Below are 16753 nucleotides of genomic sequence, written 5' to 3' on the forward strand. Positions count from 1 at the left end.
TCCAATGTGTTTCTTTCCTTCTTTAGCGCGAGTGAAATCTTGTTGGCTTGAAACCAAAATGTTGCTAGTTTACGGGTGTGTTTTGTGTCATTGTCTTGTTGAAACACCTATTTTAAGGGTATTTCCTCTTCGGCATAAGGCAACATGACCTCTAAGTATTTTGATGTATTCCAACTGATCCTGATATGCGTTAAATAGTAGGGCTGCACCAAATCCAGTATTCAGTACGGGATTCGGCCAAGATTTGTCCTTTTTTGGCAGGATTTGGATTCGCCTGAATCCACGCTCCAGGCCCAACCAAATGCGAAAAATCACATTTTTTTTGTCACGTAAACACAGCCAGATTTAACCCTTCCCTTCAGTTCGTTATTCAGCTGAATCCATTATGAAGGGTTCAGGGGTTTGGCTGGATCCGAAAAAGTGGATTTGGTGCATCCCTAATAAATAAGCCCAAGACCATAGTTTCCACCGTGCTTCACTGTCTTCACAGTGTACTGGGGCTTGAATACAGTGTTTGGGGGTCATCTGACAAACTGTCTGCGGCCTCTAGAACAATGTTTTGCTTTCATCAATCCACAAAACGTGCCATTTCTTTCTTTGGCAAACTGTAACCCCTTCAGCATGTCTTTTTTGCAACAATGGGACTTTTTGGGGGCTTCTTGCCGATAGCTTGGCTTCACATAGGTGTCTTCTAATTGTAACAGTAATCACAGATAACTTTAGACCTTCGTTGATCTTGTTGGAGCTGATCATTTGGCTATTCTATGAATGATAGTTTTCCATTTTCTTCTATGTCTTTCAGATTTTAGTTTGAGATCATTTTTAGTGGAGCAGTCTATCATTTTCTGCACTTCTTTTTAATCAAAGTACACTGTTCTATTGAACAATGTCTGGAATGACCCATTTTACTCACAGAGAAATGCACTATAACCAGCATGCACGACATTTGGACATTTCACAGAATGCATGGCCTCACTATCTGAACTCCACACTGCTATTATTTTCAACAATAATCTATTGTTATAAAAAAAATTTGTGTAATTGAATCAATTAATGATTCAATTACACAGATTTAGCAGCATGTGTGTCATGACTGTTGGGTCTGTTTGTTTTCTATTACAGGTATGGGATCTGTTATCCAGAAAGTTCTGAATTGCGGAAAGGCCGTCTCTCATATAAAAAAATAATTTTTAAAAATGATTTCCTTTTTCCTCTGTAATAATAAAACAGTACCTTGTACTTGATCTCAGGTAAGAATTGTTTTGTCTCTAATAAGGATTAATTTTATTTGATGTAGTTAATATTTAAATGATTTTTCAGTAGACTTAAGGTATGCAGATCCAAATTACAGAAAGACCCCTTATCCGGGAAACCCCAGTTCCCGAGCTTTCTGGATAACTGGTCCTATACCTGTACTCTACTACACCTATTAGTAAATTATTTGCCGTATAGAAATGGCAAAAACAGTGACTGATCAGGGTGGTGTCAGACTGCTATTATTCTGAACACAACTGTACCACACTCCGGGTTTAGCAGTTTTCTCGGGTACTGCAGCAGAAATCCAATGAGGACAAGAAAAGAAACCGTGTTGGAAAAAACAGGTTTATTTTCAGTTTATATTTTTAAAATATAATTTGTAAGAAACTATTATCTTTACAATCCAGTTCTTGGTCATTTCCAGTGTTTAACAGACCCCTGTTCCTAGAAGAGCCGTTTAGCAAGGCAGTGCCTGAAATGTTCCACATAAAACGCATATAAAAAAACAAAAACAAGAAAAAGCAGCACAGATGCAACACTGACAGTCAAAATGTTCCCTTTAATTATTACACCCTCATATCTTCTGAGGAGAGTTTGGCAGAGAAAAATCAAGTTAGTGCAAAAATACTTTTATATTGAAATAAACTAGAAGTAATCACAATACATTTCAATTAGGGGGAGAGAAAACAGTCAAATAATTGTGTTTTCTTTATCTTGAAGCTACCCCCTCCTCCCCCCCGACCATTCTCTACAATGCAGGCAGTGCATACTTAAACAGAGAACCGCCACTGCAATAAACATGCAAGTGCTCCTACTGGTCCAGCCTTCTGCCATTGTCGCTTATCTAACAGACTTTTGGCATTGAGCAATCTCTGCTCCCTTTGTGAATACTGTAATGTGACGCTTCCAGTGGCCACTGCATGGAGTTTCTTTCCGACAACCAATGGTGAATTACAGTACTAGGCCAAGTATGGTGCTTGGCATTCTGCTAAACCTGAGACTCGAAACTTGAGTTTCACCCTACAATCCCTTTCAACAATCCCCATCCCACCAGTGAGTTTGTGGCCTCCAGGTCCTGGATCAGTGCTGTTCCCAGCTGTGCATATGATTGTATCCTTTTATAATGATGCTTAATTGATAAGAGACTACCAGTGACTTATTAAGATGATTGTCTTCAGTGGCACATTCTCTGGCAGGCAAGGATATCTACAACCTTTTCTTCATGGGAGCTTAAACACACACTTTTTTTTGCAGTTTTGTTTTGTGATGGTAATGAAATGCCCTGTGGGTCAGTACCTACAAGAGTGACCAGCAAAGATGAGCATAGAATTAAGTGGCCTTGATCTGGTTTCATTTTTGGTGTTTACTCCTATGGGTACAAATATGTAGTGGAATTCTGAAATGGGTATATATATAAGGAACTCATTTGGTGCCTCTAGCATTGAAATATAACTTTTAATTCATATTGTTAAAAAGAGAATCAATATCTCATTAAAAACGGGACCCACAAGAAAAAAGATAAATCAATGATTCATTAAAAACAATTAGTTCATACAAGCGCGGATATTATCTGTTCTGTGTTAACATGATTATTTCCTTTTTATCAAATTTAATCATTTGCCCAAAAAATAATAATTCATTAATTCTCACACAGAGGATCCGCTGCTCAGGAGCGCCAGTGCTAATTCATCAATCTATTTACACCAAATCAAAAATGCTGAAATGGCCACCCTCTCTTTTTATCTTTCTATACAATCTTTTTTTCCCTTTCTTCTTTCATCCTTTGAACTCATCTATCCTCGTTTACTAAAAGCAAAATGAGAAAGGCAATAAAAGATGCACGTAACATTTACTTATTCATTGTTTTAAAGATAAGTATCTGGTTGCTGTAGGTTACTAGACCTGGCCAACGGCTGCTACTGTTATACTGTGAATGCTGGTTACAAATACACACTAGAAAAAATAAAGATGTTTCCCAGTGAGGAGAGCACAGCTCTGTAGTGATTATAATGGCACATTATAGAATAAAAAAAAGTAAAGACTTAAACACAATCTTTATATACACACAGAAATTTGCATATGATAAATGTATATTCAGTATCCCAAAACTATAACTGTAAAATGTTTCTTGAAGCACAGCAGGACACTACAATACAACGTTACCTTCTTATGATTGCCATATCTCTTAATAGATCTGTAAGAAATTATAACAAATCAAAGGCATTTATTTCTACGATATCTATTCACAAGAACTATACCCCCCACTGAAAAATGCTGTTTAATTGAAAATACCTCATGGCTTAAAGAGTTTCTGGCTTTGTTGAACAGCACTGGGCTGCTTTTGCTCCTTAAAGATCATGCTGGACTGACTGGCACACTGTGCATTCCAAGTGATAGGCCTAAGAGGGGTGTCACAGATTCATTCACTCCTTAGTTCCCTAATGTCCACTCATTTACTTGGCACATACTCTACTCACTACTGCAGAAGTTTTCTTTCCAAGTCTTATCTGTGTGTCAAAGAAACCTGGTTACTTCTGCATTAGTTATACCCCACAAGGCCATGGTGTAAAATATTGCCTAACGTTCCATTTAAAATTTAGATTAATCAAACTCCAGCAACGTGATAAGAAAGAAATATGAATATGCTTGGGGGGTAGCTACAGGGCTATTGATGATAGGCACAGGGTAGCGATACCTAGGTCAATGCTGTGCATAGGCCACAATACTTTAGCTTGCAGCAGTGCACTGCTGCAAAGGCTTCCAACATCATTGAAAGGGCACTCTTAACAACTGTACCTTGAAGGATTTTGCCTTCATAGGTGTGACCTGAAGTGGTCTATGGCAAGAGAATGCAGATAAGAGAGAAGCAGATGCCATGTTCACAACTAGGCTACTGTCCATACAGCACTAAAATAAAGCTCACATCAGAATTAGGGGTAATTATTGTACACATGGAATGCTGGCCCTTAACTGAGCATGCAGGAGGGCACAGAAAGCTGGGAGAGGGGGGTCATTTAATCATTGCAGGCTGTGCAGCTGGTATTGGAAGGTAAGGCATACAAAATTCTCTATAACACAATAATAGAACAACCCCCTAGTCTTTAGAACAAATACTTTTAAGGAATAATTTTAAAATAGAATGTTGGGTTACTTTTCTTCATTGATAGATTTCTGTTTTATAAGATTAGGGGGCACATTCATTAAAGTATAATAGGTCCGATTACAAAAAATTCATATTTTTTCTCAAGTTTACAACTTTAGCGTATTTTCTGCAATATTTTCGTTAATTTGCACTACTTTTCCGTACTTTGCGACAATTTGTGCGACAAAATCGTATTTGACGCAACGAGTATGAAAGTTTCAAATTCATTCAAGCTTCAGTATCGTGACTTTCCTTGGGCCAGTTTGGAGCTGCAGAGTGCCATTGATTCCTATGGGAGACTTTCCTTGGGCCAGGTTGGAGCTGCAGAGTGCCATTGAGTCCTATGGGAGACTTTCCTTGGGCCAGGTTGGAGCTGCAGAGTGCCATTGAGCCCTATGGGAGACTTTCCTTGGGCCAGGTTGGAGCTGCAGAGTGCCATTGAGCCCTATGGGAGACTTTCCATGGGCCAGGTTGGAGCTGCAGAGTGCCATTGAGCCCTATGGGAGACTTTCCTTGGGCCAGGTTGGAGCTGCAGAGTGCCATTGAGCCCTATGGGAGACTTTCCTTGGGCCAGGTTGGAGCTGCAGAGTGCCATTGAGTCCTATGGGAGGCTTCCAAAATCATGTATTGAAGTGTCAAAGTCAGAAAGGTTTTCCCGCCATTTATGATCGTTCGGATACGAAAATTTAGTGACTATAGGATCGCCATTTGCAAACGATCGTTTCAATACGAAATTTCTGAACTTTTGCATCGTAAGTACGAAATCTTCGTATTCAAACAGAATTTTCATGACTTTTGCAATCATCAGAAATTATTGGATTTCGTGATTCAGATTCGTACTTTAATGAATGTGCCCCTAGATCTCATATCCATTTTCTAATGGCTTGCTGCATATAGGTGCATCCATATTCGGAATGTTACATATTGGAAAATCTGTATATTTTGATACCTCATGAATGCAACTTTTAGTACTTGGCACAAAATGACTTGAGGGTTGTTTAAGGGTGGCATTTGTCATAATGATATGTTGCTGCACTGACTAGGAGTTGCTCAACGTAAAACAAAATTCTATAAAAGTCTTAAAGCTTCATACAATATAAATCTCACTGGTGAAAATGTGCAATATGTATACTAAATGTGTGTTTAAGATATAAAAAAAGGTTTGGTGCTTTGTCACACTATACACAACTATGTACAAACTTTTTAACCTTTGAGTTTTCTTTCCCTCTAGGGTAAGTATACCAAGTCCTAACAGAATATGTTCATCTACAAAATATGAACTTTGAAGAACAAGCCCAGGTTCTGACTAAAGAAGATTAAGTAGTCACATTGTAAAACAAGGAGTAAATTAAAAGAAAAAAAGCAGTTATATATTTTGTTGCATTAGGAAGCAACAACTATAAAAATATTACAAAATGTCATCTTTCTTCTCAGGTCTAAATGTGTTTAATAGGATATGGGGTAGATGAAAATTCCAGTATATGCCCTTTGTACTCAGTGTTCACTATCTGCTGTTCCTCATCCTCTCCATTCTGTATGTAAATACTTGGGCACTGTATATGTGTACTGATCCGTTTCCTTACAAAGTACTGTGCAGTTCTCGCCTCCATGTAGGAAAGTTCTGTTCCAGGGTTAAGAATAATCAGTGCTTTTTGAGAGCAAAGTACAGGGCAGTTATGGTGAATAAGAGTGAGCTGCTTCTTTGAATCTTCCTAAACATCACAAAATCAGATGTATCAAATGAGCTTATGCAGTATGCAAAGTAAATCGGACAGATTACAAGAAACTGGGACTGAAATTGTCTGGCTTATATCAGTCAATTCTTATTTGCTTGGCCAGTTGTGTGAATATATATACATATATATTGCACTGCTGGATACCCCAAACAGTCTTATTGATTTTCTACAGCTTTATAAATGGGTGTCCTCTTCTTCTTCAAGCTCCTCTCTTAGGTTATCCAGTGGAACAATCCAGCTATCCCCAAGCTCTCCATTAAGACCCCCTTTTTTCTCTTGCATCTCTGGAGCTGTCTCCATTACCTCTAGAGTGGGATTATCATGGTATCCATTCTCCATGGTTTGAAGTTCCTCTGTAAGCCTCTGAAAAAGAATTGAGAGAGGAGTCAGTATTTGATATTTAGGCTGTTCCCTTTTTGTATGCCCCTGTTAAGGGATTCCATCCAGATCCCAACCACATAACATAAGGGTTTAAAGGGATTCTGTCATGATTTTTATGGTGTTCTTTTTATTTCTAAATTACACTGTTTACATAGCAAATAGTTTTTTTTAAAAAATAAATCCCTGAAATTAACAAGCATTGTACTAAATTTAGAAAGAAATTGGCAGTGCTTGGTCTAACCCACACAGTGGCACTGACCAGCTGCCAGAAGCACCCTTGTGCCAGCGATTGGTCTAACCCACATTCTGGAGTTAACAAGCTGCTAGAAATGATAAAAAGCCATTATTTGTGCACAAAAAGCAAACAAATATTGTACTAATTGTAACTGACTGTGATTTAGTACTTCTTATCTACATCTCTTTGTTGCATTACATAGTCTGCCACAGTACACTACTTCCCATGTCCCCACACCTCTCCCTAGGTTACAAAGTTTCATTCTCACTCTAACTACCTTACATCCAATGTGTTTTAAATCTTTACCAAAGCAGGCTCATCTTGTGTTGCTTACCTGTTCTCTTTTATGAGACTGCCTCTGATGCCAGCATCCATAAACAGCTGCAATGAGCAGCAGGGACACAGCCAAACATACAATAGTTATTATTAGAGGCATGCTTAGCCAATCTTCATAAATTGCTTCAGTTGTATCAATTACAAATAAGGATTTTCCACCCTAAATGAGAAAGAAGAAAGAAATGTCAAAAGCTCTTCCTGGTAATGAAAGGTCATTTTAGGATTTGTAAAAATTGATTATCATGGGAGCAAAATGGATTCAACATTATAAGTACCCAGCTTACAAAGCCGTCAGGCAAAATTATTTACATTTCATATTTACAGGAATTCATTGAATTAGTATTTAATCTCTTTAATTTATAACCCCACTAACAAAAAAGTTGGGCACAGTGTAAAATATAAATAGAGTATGGGATGATTTGCAAACCTGTCAACCACTATATTTATTGCAAATAGTACAAAGATAACATATCAAATGCTAAAACTGAGAAATGTTATTGTTTTCTGAAAAATATATGCATGTTTTAAATTTGATGCGGCCATGTTGTGCATGTTTCCCACTGTGTTGCATCACCTTTTAACAAGCCTCTGTAACCATCTGGGAACTGAGGAGACCAATAGTTGTAGTTCTGAAAGTGAAATGTTGTCCCATTCTTGCCTGGTATAGGATTTTTGCTGCTCATCAGTTCATGGTCTTCTTTGTTGTGTTTTTCATTTCATAATGCACCAATGTGTGATGGATCTGGACTATGGGCATGCCAGTTTAGCACACCAAATTTTTTATAAGCTAAGGGACATTATTCTTAAAGGAGACCAGCCACCCCAAGAAATAATTCCAAAACCTTTTCAACCATGTTAGTTGAGCATAATAAACATTACTCACGCTGTATAAATTATTTAAGTTTTGTTTACTTCAGTCTTGGAATTTACAATCACAGCAACCAGGAAGCTGCCATTTTGTGGGCTCTATTAGTAAGAAAAGCTTTGTATCACCTCATCTTGTGTATGTGCCAAAACGTGCACAGGGTAATGAAGAGGGAGGAGGAATAAAAGAAGTGCAGTAATATCTAGGAAGTGCTCAATGGAAAATGAAAGTATTTGCCCAAGGCATAGAGGCAGGGCAAGCACAATTTCTTGATGGGTATGCACTCCAGACACGGGTGAAGGTGGTTTAAGAAATAGCTTTATTCACAATTGTCCTGATGCGTTTCATGTCTTTAGGTTAATAGTCATAGGACAATTGTGAATAAAGCTATTTCTTAAACCACCTTCACCCGTGTCTGGAAGACATTTTGCTTGTGACTGCTGGGTCTCCCTTTGCTATGGGTCTGGGGCGCTGCACCCGGACCACTGGATCAGTGGGGTGAGTGTCCATGAAAAACTAATTTACGTGATAATTTAATGAAGAAATAGTCGTGAAAATCATTTTCCCTGGGTGAAGGGTCCTTTGTGAAGGGGTGAGCGAATGCTAATTGAGACTGGCTGTTTCAAATTTTAACTTAGGCTTGATGTACTGGGTAGCTTAGAGCAAGTTTTGGTATTGTTGTATTTAATAGAGGCAGGGCAGGCAATATATGACTGACAGCCCCAATTTTAAAATACATTTTTGACAGGTATGGATGAGTTTTATGTTTAATTTACAATGGACTTATTATACAGCTTTTTGTGTGTGGGTGACAGGTCCCTTTTAAACTGCTGCAATATTTGCCCCCCTACCCAGTGTTTCACCCCCTTCCCATTTTTATTTCTGAGAAACTCAGCCTCTCTGGGATCTGCTCTGTTTATACCCAATCATGTTACTGCCCAGTTGCCAGTTGGTCCTGCCTAAACCAACAATAGTTTCAATGTAAATTTTAACTTTGGTACTTTTGCACAACACATCCTCAATTTTAGTTTCATATATGTAGATCTCAATAAAGGTTAAGTTTTAACTGAGCAAGTAGACTCAATTCTTTTGTTCAAAAGAGGGGGAGGTGCAATTTTGTAGGTCATTCTTTTTCTTTTTTACTTTCCTAGAATAATTGTATACTGGAAAGTTGGTTAGAATTATAATTTGGATACAAACATCTAGGCTACAGTATCAAGCCACCACAATGTAAATTTCAATTCAATTAAAAAAAAAAAGAAAAAGTACCTCATCTGTTAATTTCTCAAGCACTTCATTAAGGCGATTAGGAGCTAAACGTGCTAACATAAATAAAAAGGGAAAAAAAAATAAAGTAATTAGCATAATTAATTTTATATATATGTGCTGCCTAATGCAAAGTACTAAATATTGTATAATACATAGTAATGTCATATTCTGTAGGCATATATGCATTTCATACATTGCGGTGGGTAATAGAAATTACCGTCTCCTTTACACCAGTCTATATAAAATATTAGATAAATGACTGACAAAATAAGATATTTTGGTTCGTTTTGGTTTAGGGTGAAGACACACAGAGCTACTTAGTAGCAGCTACTTGTCATGGCTACTAAACGCCTGAAAATACCCTGCCATAGACAATACTGAGAATTACCTCTGCTAAAACACACGTAGAGACAATTATCAGTAAATGATCAGCACAGTCTATTTTAGTAGCCGTGACAAGTAGCTGCTACTAGTAGCTCAGGGAGTCTTCACCCTAAGAGGCCCTGCTGACTACTGATGGAAAACCTACTGACGCCCATCACAGACTCTTGCATTTATACTTTTCTGGAGCAACTCAGACAGCAATTAGACTTGAGCACTAGATGGAGTGTTCCCCCCTCTGAACAGGGCTCTCTTTTACATGTAGAGCGACTTCTCCTGCTTCTGCAGACTGCCTTACTTAACACAAATTGTTATTAAATATTTATATAGGAACAGACATCCTGCATACTACTGTGAGCTACAATAAAATGTCTTCTGCAGACTCCAGTGAAGCCCTATTCTCTAGTACTTATTGTACAGCGCTGCGGAATATGTTGGCGCTTTATAAATAAATGTTAATGTAATAAAATAATGTAGTCAAATTATCATAACAACCTGGCGTTCTTTTCAAAGCAGTAATTTTGGAATTTTAAAATCTGTGTAAAAATGAGTAAAGCTTTATGTAAAAATGACAGGACTTTTAAATTCGAGCAACTTTTATGTTAAAGGACATGTAAAGGCTACATTTGCCTACAATGTATATCAGTTGGACACATCTCCCCCACCCAAATGGCATCATTTGTACTGCATATATCCCCTCCGCTTGTCAGCACCATCACATTTTCCTAAAGCAAATAACAGCTTTCACCAGGTGGCCATTTTTCCTCTAATACATAATCAGATAAATTTAAATCTGCAAACAGCATACACACACACAGACCCTTATTCAGCATATGTTTCATCCAGAATACAGGCTCACACAGGCAGAACTGTGTCTGATAAAAGTTCTGCTTTGTTTGAGCACTGTAGGTAAAGCTGAGCTCAGGAGAAAAAAATTGAAGCAGACAGCTAGAGCTGAAATTCTATGGGAACCAGCAATGCCATCTAAGAATGGGTGATTAAATCTGGTAACATGGGACATAACTGTCCAGTTAGTTTGTGAGCAAGCAGGTTAGATTAAAAAACGAACAGTTATGTCCCATATCCCCCCCCCCCAAGTCAGTGATTAGTTACTGACTGCTAACAGCTTAGAGAGCTGTAAAGGAGGAAGTAGTGTTCTGGCTATTATGTTAGACATCTGCTCACTCCAGCCTTTATAGATTACATTTTTGCCTAACTATCTATATTGAAAATATTTTTCATTTTGCGCAGTCTATTGTACCCAATTTCATTTTTACACTGCACTGTTCCTTTAAAGAACAATTTTATTTAGTTCTATCAAAGTTTCACTATGTAAACTGTTTTTATTTTGAAGCAGGCTGCATTAAGCAGATGTCCATATTTACTGCTGTTCTCATTCGTAACTAACAGTACAGACTGGAGAAAGGAACAAGATAAATACAAATTCTATACACAAATAAAACTGATGTTATGGAGCAAGCCCCAAAGCGGTACCAAGGATACTAATGTAATATTTTTTTTCCACTATGATACTCACTTTCTACTACAACATTTAGTACTTCCACCCTATCACTCCGCTTCTCATTAAAACCAAGAGAGATCTTGCATTTTTCTGAGGGCTGGAATTCAGGTCTCACTGCTTTGCACATTTTATGGAGAAGATCACATTGATGCTTGTGAATATCATCCTAATAAAAAAGAACAAGAGATTTTATGAATCAAAAACGATTTTGTTAAATACACTTTCACATGCTGTATTCACATTGACTGACCAGCCCTTCCAGTATCTTCCATAAACAATGTCTGTGTTTAGAATGATATGGAAACATAAGCCAGTGGTTGTGCCTTTGCTTGTTATTCAATCTAATTAATGGCCTTAAGCTGGGCATACACATATCGATAAGTGCTCTCAGATACCTTCTGATGGGTGATGGGTTGCCTAACTAATATCTGCCCAAAAATTAGCCAGATGTCGATCAGGCAGGTTTAAAAATCCTGTAGGAACGAGTAGTGCATCAGTGCATTGATGCGGTCCCTGTCCTGACAGCCTCTATCTTGTGTTTGGCCATCTTTAAAGGGGTTGTTCACCTTTAAATTAACTTTTAGTATTATGTAGACAATGATATTCTGAGGCAACTTGCAATTGACTGTCATTTTTTATTTTTGGTGGTTTTTCAGTTATTTAAGTCTTTGGTCTGCAGCTCTCCAGTTTGGAACATCAACAGCTATCTGGTTGCTATGGCCTTATTTACCTTAGCAACTAGGCAGTGATTTAAATGTAATATGAATAGGAGAAGGGCTGAAAATAAATAAAAGTAACGAAAAGTAACAATAAAACTGTAGCCTTACTAGTTTTTGGCAGTTGGGGTCATTGACTCCCATTTGGAAACTGGAAAGATATAGAAGTGGAAGGCAAAAATTCAAAAACTATAAAAAATAAACAATGAAAACCAAATGCAAAGTTGCTAGGAATAGGACATTCTATAACATACTAAATGTTACTGTAAAGGAAAAGATGCAATCATAGCCTCTCATCTTTGTTTCCTTATTTTATATCAGTGTTACAGGTTTTGTCATTAGATAGTGTTTATACTGTATATTATTTGTAATATGAGTGTATGTGTCCCTCTGATCTTATTTGATCTGTTATCTGTTTGTGCATTATACATCTGTAACTTGCACACATCCCATAACATGTTATTTCCTGGTGTTTTATTATTTCAGCTTTGCCTCTTTAACACAGTTAAAGAGTGTTTTGATACTCATTTGTTTGTCTACCCATGGGGTTTGGCTGACCATGGGGTATCCTTTTTTTTTTTCTTAAACTCTTTTTTATTAAAGTTTTACAATACAAATTATAAACATATTTGTGTGTATTGTTCACCTGCCTATGGTGGTGGAGCAGATGACATGAGTGTTGAGCATGTTTAGAGGTGTGCTGGCCACTGCTTCTCCAGACTGAGTCACAGAAGGCAGTGTGATTTTAGCCTGCCAGTTCATCTGAATTACTTTTCGCCCTGTCTGTGTTCCCTGCTAACCTTATATGATCCAGCTGCAGACAGTAGTCCAATTAAGGGACCATTTAAGCCTGCCTTCCCCATACCCTGCTGCTGGATCATTAGTTTTTTGCTGTGACCAAGCCTTCCAAATTCCTGTTCTGACTTCCTGTACTGTAAGTTGGTTCCTGCCCTTGTCTTTTTATTGACCCTCCAGTTTACACCCATGCTCTGTTATCTGAATTCCTGGTTGTTTGCTGCCTGCCCTGACCCTACACAAGAATTTTTACTTATTAACCTGCACATTAAATAAACATTTGTGTATGTTGGGGTACAAAGGCATTATCACATAGTGCTGTTATCCAGAGCAATCTATTTTAACCAAACATTATCAAATTTATTCTGGCAATTTCGGGATATGTGGACAGCTTTAAAGGAGATCTATACTCTAATATGGCTTGAAATGCCATATTTTATATACTGAACTTACTGAATTAGCCTAAAGTTCCAGCATCTCTGTAATGGCAATGAAAAGTTCCATATGTCATACGCTAACCTCTCTGGTATACAACCCGGATTCCAAAAAAGTTGGGACACTAAACAAATTGTGAATAAAAACTGAATGCAATGATGTGGAGGTGCCAACTTCTAATATTTTATTCAGAATAGAACATAAATCACGGAACAAAAGTTTAAAGTGAGAAAATGTACCATTTTAAGGGAAAAATATGTTGATTCAGAATTTCATGGTGTCAACAAATCCCAAAAAAGTTGGGACAAGGCCATTTTCACCACTGTGTGGCATCTCCCCTTCTTCTTACAACACTCAACAGACGTCTGGGGACCGAGGAGACCCGTTTCTCAAGTTTAGGAATAGGAATGCTCTCCCATTCTTGTCTAATACAGGCCTCTAACTGTTCAATCGTCTTGGGCCTTCTTTGTCACACCTTCCTCTTTATGATGCACCAAATGTTCTCTATAGGTGAAAGATCTGGACTGCAGACTGGCCATTTCAGTACCCGGATCCTTCTCCTACGCAGCCATGATGTTGTGATTGATGCAGAATGTGGTCTGGCATTATCTTGTTGAAAAATGCAGGGTCTTCCCTGAAAGAGATGACGTCTGGATGGGAGCATATGTTGTTCTAGAACCTGAATATATTTTTCTGCATTGATGCTGCCTTTCCAGACATGCAAGCTGCCCATGCCACACGTACTCATGCAACCCCATACCATCAGAGATGCAGGCTTCTGAACTGAGCGTTGATAACAACTTGGGTTGTCCTTGTCCTCTTTGGTCCGGATGACATGGCGTCCCAGATTTCCAAAAAGAACTTTGAATCGTGACTCGTCTGACCACAGAACAGTCTTCCATTTTGCCACACTCCATTTTAAATGATCCCTGGCCCAGTGAAAACGCCTGAGCTTGTGGATCTTGCTTAGAAATGGCTTCTTCTTTGCACTGTAGAGTTTCACCTGGCAACGGTGGATGGCACGGTGGATTGTGTTCACTGACAATGGTTTCTGGAAGTATTCCTGAGCCCATTCTGTGATTTCCTTTACAGTAGCATTTCTGTTTGTGGTGCAGTGTCGTTTAAGGGCCCGGAGATCACGGGCATCCAGTATGGTTTTACGGCCTTGACCCTTACGCACAGAGACTGTTCCAGATTCTCTGAATCTTCGGATGATGTTATGCACAGTTGATGATGATAGATGCAAAATCTTTGTAATTTTTCGCTGGGTAACACCTTTCTGATATTGCTCCACTATCTTTCTGCGCAACATTGTGGGAATTGGTGATCCTCTACCCATCTTGGCTTCTGAGAGACACTCTGAGAAGCTCTTTTTATACCCAATCATGTTGCCAATTGACCTAATTAGTGTTATTTGGTCTTCCAGCTCTTCGTTATGCTCAAATGTACTTTTTCCAGCCTCTTACTGCTACTTGTCCCAACTTTTTTGGGATTTGTTGACACCATGAAATTCTGAATCAACATATTTTTCCCTTAAAATGGTACATTTTCTCAGTTTAAACTTTTGTTCCGTGATTTATGTTCTATTCTGAATAAAATATTAGAAGTTGGCACCTCCACATCATTGCGTTCAGTTTTTATTCACAATTTGTTTAGTGTCCCAACTTTTTTGGAATCCGGTTTGTATAATAAATACGACTAATGAATTTTATCTGTATCAGTCTTTCTTTAGCTAGAAAAGAGGTTTCTTTAATTTGACTTAGGATATCTCTCCATTCGACGTGGTCGACATGCCTAAATGGATGTGTCTGGAATTTGGGCAAGTGTTGCAAAAGCTTTTTGTTCCAAAAGGGCACTGTAGGTGGCCATTGATTGGTTGTAGGCATGTTAGGCAATGATCTGGCAGCGTTAGTGGTAAATTGGGGGTTGAAAGTAGCTGACCAGCTGGGGAACAGCAAATGGTAGTTTCTGCAAGTATTTTTCCAATCCTACAATTCTGGTTTTGGCCTCTTATTTTTGGTCAGAAAGTATGGGGCTGATTTACTAACCCACGAATTCGAATCCGAATTGGAAAAATTCCGATTGGAAAACGAACATTTTGCGACTTTTTCGTATTTTTGCGATTTTTTCGGCGCCTTTACGACTTTTCGGAAATTATCGCGACTTTTTCGTTACCAATACGATTTGCGCGAAAAAACGCGAGTTTTTCGTAGCCATTCCGAAAGTTGCGCTTTTTTCGTAGCGTTAAAACTTGCGCGAAAAGTTGCGCTTTTTTCGTAGCGTTAAAACTTAAAAGGCGCAACGTTTTGCGCAAGTTTTAACACTACGAAAAAATCGCAACTTTTTGCGCAAGTTTTAACGCTACGAAAAAATCGCAACTTTCGGAATGGCTACGAAAAACTCGCGTTTTTCCGCAAAAATCGTATTGGTAACAAAAAAGTCGCGATAATTTTCCGAAAAAATCGCAAAATACCGATCATTACGAAAAAACCGCAATCGGACACATTCGGCCCGTTCGTGAGTAAGTAAATGGGCCCCTATGTTTTTGTCTTGTATTGTACTATAGTATACTGCTAATGTATTGTAGCTTTTACCAGCTTCATTTTTTTTATTAGTAATTTGGATTCATTGATTTGAACTTAAACTGTGTGCTCTTTTTTAATATCACGTGCTTAAGGCCAGCATCACATATCTTTCTGCTATCCAGGCCAAATCTAATATATAGAAGGTAATGTAAAACAATCAGAATATTAAATCACAATTTTTTTTGCATGAAGCTAAAGTACACATTAGGGTGAAGACACATGGGGAGATTAGTCGCTGTGACTAATAGCAGCAATTTAGCTGTTATGGATTACTATACGAGTCGCAGCAACTAATCACACATAGTTTGGAGCATGCAAATTAGTCAGCGTGACATTTTAAAAAAGTTGCTGAGGCTAATCGGTCCATGTGTCCTCGCCTTAGAGTATAAGGATATAGTTTATTGATTATTCATGGTGTTTGCCGATTAATAAAAATCACATGAAAATGCACTAGTGGGAATGTGTCTACCTTTCATTTGTTATATAAAAAGGACAAATAATGTGTCAAATATTTAGAACTACATATAACACTACCTGCACAATATGTACTGTTGCTTAATGATGTGTTCTTTGCCATTCTGAATGACCCGGTTTAATTGATTGTTAAACATGCCCAGAATCATGCTAATTACTTTTCATGTAAGCAAAACACAAAGATGTGGGGTTAACCTAAGTGCTTGAGAATCCTGAAGAAGACAGGGGAAAAATGTACCATAAATGCTACAAAAGACTGCGCTATGGCCCTGTAGAATGTACAAGGCCAAGGATAAATATATTTATTGGGTCTCCTTGACTATATTGTTCATGACATCCTACAGGATAGAAATACAAATAATGAAATAGGTAGGAAAAACAATAATGAAATCACTAAAATAAGTTCAAAAAATGTACTTATGGGGAGGCGCTAGGGATGCTATCTATTAAGGGTGGAAACTAATCAAGAAGACGATATCAATGAACTATTAAAGATAACAGGCTAGGGCTGAAATTTTCACTTTTCGCTATAAATTAAAGATGTTTCACTTCGCTGTGTGATCGGAAAAAAGAATCAAGGATGCACAATGTACTGTATGTAAACAGAACGGCAACTATCTGCCC

General features: G+C 38.0%; 1 protein-coding gene across 1 annotated transcript in view; it reads right to left on the reverse strand.

The window, feature by feature from the left end:
- Window positions 1–5829: 5829 nt before the first annotated feature.
- Window positions 5830–16753, reverse strand: part of podxl (podocalyxin like) — a 39218-nt gene continuing 28294 nt past the window's right edge. Inside the window, exons 5-8 of the mRNA XM_002931870.5 lie at window positions 11140–11290; window positions 9222–9274; window positions 7086–7247; window positions 5830–6498 (exon numbers count right to left, since the gene is read on the reverse strand). Coding sequence (XP_002931916.2) covers window positions 6310–6498; window positions 7086–7247; window positions 9222–9274; window positions 11140–11290 — 555 coding nt within the window. The 3' untranslated portion in view covers window positions 5830–6309. The remainder of the gene's footprint in view (window positions 6499–7085; window positions 7248–9221; window positions 9275–11139; window positions 11291–16753) is intronic.

The sequence above is a fragment of the Xenopus tropicalis genome, chromosome 3, assembly GCF_000004195.4.
Source record: "Xenopus tropicalis strain Nigerian chromosome 3, UCB_Xtro_10.0, whole genome shotgun sequence".
NCBI classification, from domain to species: domain Eukaryota; kingdom Metazoa; phylum Chordata; class Amphibia; order Anura; family Pipidae; genus Xenopus; species Xenopus tropicalis.